We start from the raw sequence: 6463 nt of genomic DNA, 5'->3' as shown, positions 1-6463 counted from the left end.
CTTCCCACGGACGGTGACATTTATTGGTCCTTTGAACTTCTACGAATTAGTTATTTTATTAGTTTAACTGTTAAATATTTTATTATTTAGTTTTTATAATAAGAGAAAATTCATTTATTGGTCCTTCGAATTTCTACTAATTAGTTATGAGAATATTTGAAACTTTCGTGTAATATTTAACAACTAAAATTGATTGAGGAATTAGTTAGTAGATTTTTTTAAAATTTTAGAAACATTGTAATGTATTTTTTATAAGACCAATATTGAGAGAATTAATAAAATTTTGAGAGATTAAAAGGTAAAGAAATTAATTTTATACTGCCATTATTTGTTTAAAGAATTATTTAAGGAGCTAAATTTATATTATATTATTGCATTATATTTTAAATATTTTTTACTAATTTTAATTTAATTAACTTTTTTATTAATTTTATTATTTGAAATAAAAAAAATTGAATTCTGATTTGAAAAAAAATTATTCTCAAGAGAAATTGAATTAATGATGGCAATTATTTACATTAGATTGCATCTACATTTTTTTTTTCATTTTTTTTCTTAAAACAGATTGCATATGCATCAGCATTACAGATTGAAAAACCTACTACTAATAAAGATGCCAAAAATGTAATCATCTCTAAAATTTTCCCATTTTCCAAATAGGCCAGGATGGTATTTGCTAACTATGATAAACAAACGAAGAAGAAGCTTATTTTCTTAAAAAGCTCCAAGGTCCTGTTCCCGTGCCTATTCTGCAAAAACAAATGTACTTTGTTAAAACAATTTTCTATATAAAAAATATTAATCAAATACAATCACCGATAAATAGTCAAACTCTTAATTTTTAGCTAAATGACACCCCTATACTAAGTAGGATTTTTTTTTTTTTTTGAAATGGGAAGTAGGATTAAACTACTGAATGCCTAAATTAAAACCGTAATCTATTCAATATTTGAATTTATAAAAATCATAATAATTAACTACAAGTTAATCATACTATCCATAATTTATTAGAAGAAAAATAAAAATTAATCACACGTATTGTTGTTTATATTCTAAATTTTTTTGATTCTCTGAATTTTTATAAATTGACAAAGTTCGAGAAGTATAATTTTGTCATTTTATAAAAATTTAGAGTTCAATCAATAAAATTCGAGAGTAGTAAGTAATAAATCAAATTATTTTTGACATCCTTTTATAAATCAACAATAATATCGTTAATTTGTGCTTGATTGTTATAATCCTTGTAAGTTTAAGTATTCAATAAGTTGCAAATTTAGTTCAGGTGTTTAACGAGACAATATGAAATAATATAAAAGTATAGGTATAAATTTGACATCAATATTTCTAATTGAAACCGTTACCTCAACAAGCCCACGTATGCGCGTAGAGTCATAAAAATGGTCAACGCAACCCAGATGCCAAAGAAGCCATGACTAGATGATAAAGCAAATAAGCATAGGATGCTTATTATTGACACCAAAACCTGAACCATGGTGGAAGAAATTAGCAGAATGCGAAAAATAAGAGAAGTATAACAAGGATTTGATATTTGTTAATGGTATAATAGGGAAGAAAAATAATATAAGATAATTAAAGTGTTGATTTTCTGTTGTATTCTTGGAAGCCAAACAAGCTTATCTAAACACAAAAGCAAAATGAATTGATGTTTTGAAGAACTTTTTAACTGGGGTAGAAGGCGAGGCATACCATTGAGTATGAAGAGTATGCAAAATCAGATGCTCCATAATTGATTCCATCGAAAACGAAGGCTAAAACATTTACGATTTGAGTTGCTGCAACAAACTAATCAGCATAAAAAGAGAAAAGAGGAAAGTCTTAGTCCGAAAAGTTTTCCATAATCCAAAGCACAGAAAAGGAAAAAAACTCCTATTGTTGGTTCTTGTAATTAGAAAAAGTGAATAGTTACCGGGATGCCCACGGCAATAAGATTCAAAACATTGACGTCTTCTGTAAATAATCTTGAAGCAAACTGTAGTCCACCGAAAAGGAAGATCGAGAGAACTAGGCCTAAAAGCAAACCGTACTGCAAAGAAAAGCACACAATTAAAATATTTACAGGGAAATTTGTAACTTAATGCTGAGGTATTTCCGTACCTGGAATACACGAGAAGCAATGGCCTTGGCCCTGTCGTGATCCTTATTTGCAAATGCACTTGCAAGCATTGCCTGGAAAAGTTGAAATGCATTAGTCCATTTCTTGGAGATGTTTTACAAGTAAAATCTACATCCACCGGCAAGCGAATTATGCAAATATTTACAAACACATGCAAGTGGTTTCAGTTCATTAAAAGAAACAGTTCTTACTTGTCCAGCCACAGCCAGCCCATCTGCAAGCAAAGAAGTTGCCATCCAAATCTGCAAGCAAACCTGAAATGCAGCCATTGAAGTAGATCCATGTCTTGCCGCCAATGATGCAGCCAAGGTGACACAGATTGTCGCAGCTATTACCCTCATCAACAGCATAAATCCTTAGTGGAAATGCAATTCATAGATCAGTTGCAATAGCATACAAAGTGAACAGCAAAAAAATGAATAGAAAAGGAATGAGATAATTCCCAAGGAGACAATGCATTTAAGAAGGGTGGAAAAGGAAAAACCTTACCATTTTTTAGAAATCGACCAAATTGTAGATCTTTAATGTTGGGAGGCAATAGATCAACATGTTCAATTAATTTCCACAACAGAATCAGGGAGATTAGGTACCTAAAACATAATATTAAAAGGAAAAAAAAGGTGAACCATAGTGTCCTCAACAAAAAATCAATCAACAGCATGCCAGAAACCACAAAGAAAAATTGGAATGCTATCTCATCTTCAGGAGAAAGATGGAACTTACTGAGAAATAACATGAGCAATGGCTGCACCACAGACGTTCAATCTGAATACGAATATAAATATTGGGTCCAAGATGATATTTGCTACATCTCCCACAACTACAAAAAAATAAATGATAATAATAATAAATTATAAGCTTTGGAACTGCTAATCCATATAAATGAAGTATAGATCAAATATAAAGGTAGGAAGAACACAGCAAAAATCACTTCACATTATTTGATTTTATGTCATGTTTCTCTTTGCTTTTATTGTTATAGATATTAAAAAATATAGATACATATTTCACTAATATATCAAGGGCATACATATTTACAGGTGAAAGATCTATCTTACCAGTAGCAAATAGAGGAGTTTTCGTATCCTTAATTCCTCGGAAAACCCCTTGCATCGCTAGTGAAAGAAGAACAGCAGGAGCACCTAGTGACCTCAATGTCAAGTATTGTTGTGCTGGTATTAGCATTGGGGAATCCTGCACAACAGAAAATGCATTCCTCAGAGAACTTGTCTTTTGAAGTTTGAACAATAAAAAGTTTTAGACTAACTTGCGTGAAATAAACTGGAGCATATTGATATATTGAAAAACTTGTGCTGTTAGGTAAAAACATGAACATCAAACAACCTATTGACGAGATAACCCGGTGGAGCTAATAATTTTAGATAAAAAATCACAACAGGAATGAGAAATAATACACAAACTTTTCAGCACTCGAATGCTACTTGAAGAAGACTTACAGATTGTACACCCATGTAGCTCAGGATCGATTTTGCAGAGAAAATGAGGAATAAAGCCTGGATTACGCCAAGGACACAAGCAATAACCAATGCTGAAGAAGCAGATGGTATGTGCCTTTTGGTGGAAATGCTGCCTGCAGAGGATGATTTGCATGTAGACTCTTGTTAAGTGGAAAACACAGAATGTCTTAAAAGTGAGGAGCATATTCCAGGAATTATAAGGAAATCAATCGAGAACAACGTGTAAGTTGGAGCTCTATCCAGATCTTTGCAACTCAATTGGTGTATTCTTTCAACAAACTAAGGGGAAACAGAGGATAAACCTACCAGATTTAGGTAATAGCTCTTCCGTTTCCTTATTGACAAGCAAACCATCTTCAAGTGATGCATTTTCGTCGTTACTCGATTTTCCAGCACTTTCTTCCTCGGCAACAAAAGACGTGGTAACACTGACAAGTGGGAAAATTGCAATCTTTGACACTTGATTAAAAATGGCAATAGAAACTCCCACAGCAGCAAGCTCCACAGGTCCTACAAGTAATAATATTAATGAGCCATTGATGTTGACAAAAAATATTTATTTTTTCCTATGATGGATGATAGATTCAAAATAAAGATATATTATTTATTATCCATGTTAGGTTCAAGTGGATCCGTTTCATGTTGGATAGAACTTCACGACCATATTGTATGCTTTCTACTTATCTATTCATTTACAATGCATCAAACAATAACTTTTTCCAGTAAAGTTTCTGCATCCAGAAATGTAATTATTTCTCATGAGCAACAATGAATGCAAACTGCATCTACAAATATATAATTGATCAGTTCCTGTATACTAAATACTCAGAGATAAAAGCTTATTGAATATGGATCAGCAGAGAAAAGCTTAAAAAAATCGAATAGGAAGGAAATTAAGTAGTGGATATGCAGGCTATCTTCAAGAAAAGATGGAGATCACATGTACAAACCTAAATGGCCAATGAATGCTGTATCGATTAGAGAAGCAACAGGATCTGCTGCTAAAGCAAGTGCAGCAGGAACTGCAATTTGTGCTATTTCTACTGCTAACTCATCCATATTGAAAACGTTCCTGGACAAACAAATCATAGAGTTACATGTGAGATTTAATAATATTATCACAAAACCTCTTGACAAACAATTAAAAGAAGAAGAAGATGAAAATCCAAGCTGCAAGATATGCATTATTTAAAAAATTTATACTGTGATAATCATAAAAATAAAGATGTTCCTAAAAATAGTTGTAGAATCAAAAACTTTCTAAAAGAAAGAGTACCTTGTATCCTTCAAGAGCATAACAAGAGGCAATTTAGCCAAGTTTTCCCACAGATTAAGAAGAGTTTCTGTGGCCATCGTTAAATTGGTTTTTCCAAAAACAACAGATGGAATAAAGATGATGCAGCTTCAGTGGAGTAATTAAAACAATGTGATCATCACCAAGCCAAAACCAACAGAGGAATCAGGCTGCTTCCGATGGGAAAAAGAATTCAACAATCAAAGAATTTCGGCATCAAACAACTGGTCAACAAAGAAAATGACAAAAGAAAATACTCAGAAAAGTCACTGTTGTTTCCCAGAAATTACAAGCAGTATAAGAAATTCAAATCAATAGAATCCCAGAAAAAAAAAATACAAAGAATCCTAAAGAATCATGCTTCATTTCAGCTAGAAATGTTTTTAGAAAAATGAAGCATGGATCATAGAAGTAACCTGTAAGCTGGGACGCTGCAACAGATGCAGCTTCCTCAGTTGATCAGGAAATCCCAGTCTGTACTTTTTATGCATCACAAAAATTGTAGAAAATCGGAGCTAAAATTAGCAAACTCAAAAATAACCGCCACTGCTTACGCAACAATTTCCAAAAACAGAAATTCCATTTCTTTTTTCAACCATTCTCCAATTTGACTGCTAAAAATTATCCATTGTTATTTTAAGTTATTTACTTTTTCTCTCCATTTGCTAAAAACATATGTTTAGGAACATCTTGGTTGCCAATAGCAGCTGTTTTAGCGATCTTTTTTTCTCTCCATTTGCTAAATTCTCCAAGGAGCTCAAAATCACCTGTGTAGATTTCATACATAAAAATTGATTTATATTTGTTTAATAGTAAAATAAATAATTTAATATGATAAATATACACTTATTAGTTAATTTATGTATTAAATAGTTACAATTATATAAAATTTTACTAAATACGTTATTGTTTTTTTTGAAACAATTACTAAATACGTTATGTAAATAAGTTTTGATGAGGTATAATAACAACTATCAATTAATAATAACAACTACTAAAATAAATTACCGACTATACTTTAATTTCTCAATGTCAAAGTTTGAATAATTATTTTAATTAAAATTTAATATTTTTTTATGAAAATTAAATAATTTCAGTGTTTCAATTTCAATTATAATATATAAAATATAAATTATTAAGGCACATCAATAAAAACAAAAACTTACTGCTCTTATTTAAGATTTTTTTATAAATATTTATAAATTAATAAATTTTTGAGTGATTAACAGTAAATATATTTGGAAAAAATAGCTAGGTACTCTCATCCATGGAGCTTCCGTTAACTCATATATATCTCTTGGTGCATCTCCATGATTTATGTTCGAGTTACAGATCAGAACATGTAAGCTCAAAAGGCTTAGAAATGACATGGGTAGGGCTGCAAAGTGACTGGGCAGCTATTCTCCCTAACATCACGTCATCAGGCTAGATTACCTCCAATTGGACCCATGCTCATGTGAGATCCAGCCTGCTCCACGTATCCGGACTAGGGCTTGCGGTGTTGGGTTGGTCTGCTTAAGGAGGACTTGATGGGTTTTGGGCCTGCGTTCTTTCTTA

The 6463-nt window shown here is 31.6% G+C and overlaps 1 protein-coding gene across 1 annotated transcript; it reads right to left on the bottom strand.

Moving 5' to 3' along the window:
• Positions 1-642: 642 nt before the first annotated feature.
• LOC122724487 (protein DETOXIFICATION 42-like) lies at positions 643-5483 on the bottom strand. Its single transcript, XM_043959473.1, has 14 exons — positions 5323-5483; positions 4889-5130; positions 4563-4684; positions 3919-4122; positions 3592-3725; positions 3193-3328; positions 2858-2954; positions 2624-2724; positions 2326-2489; positions 2116-2187; positions 1928-2044; positions 1708-1803; positions 1362-1483; positions 643-749 (listed from the first exon to the last, which is right to left on the bottom strand). The coding sequence occupies exons 2-14, from the start codon at positions 4963-4965 to the stop codon at positions 707-709; spliced, it is 1485 nt and encodes a 494-aa protein (XP_043815408.1). The 5' UTR covers positions 4966-5130; positions 5323-5483; the 3' UTR covers positions 643-706.
• Positions 5484-6463: the final 980 nt, after the last annotated feature.

The sequence above is a fragment of the Manihot esculenta genome, chromosome 9 (genome assembly GCF_001659605.2).
Source record: "Manihot esculenta cultivar AM560-2 chromosome 9, M.esculenta_v8, whole genome shotgun sequence".
Lineage (NCBI taxonomy): Eukaryota > Viridiplantae > Streptophyta > Magnoliopsida > Malpighiales > Euphorbiaceae > Manihot > Manihot esculenta.
Note: the sequence above shows the minus strand (reverse complement) of the source record. Positions and strands in the feature narration are given on the sequence as shown.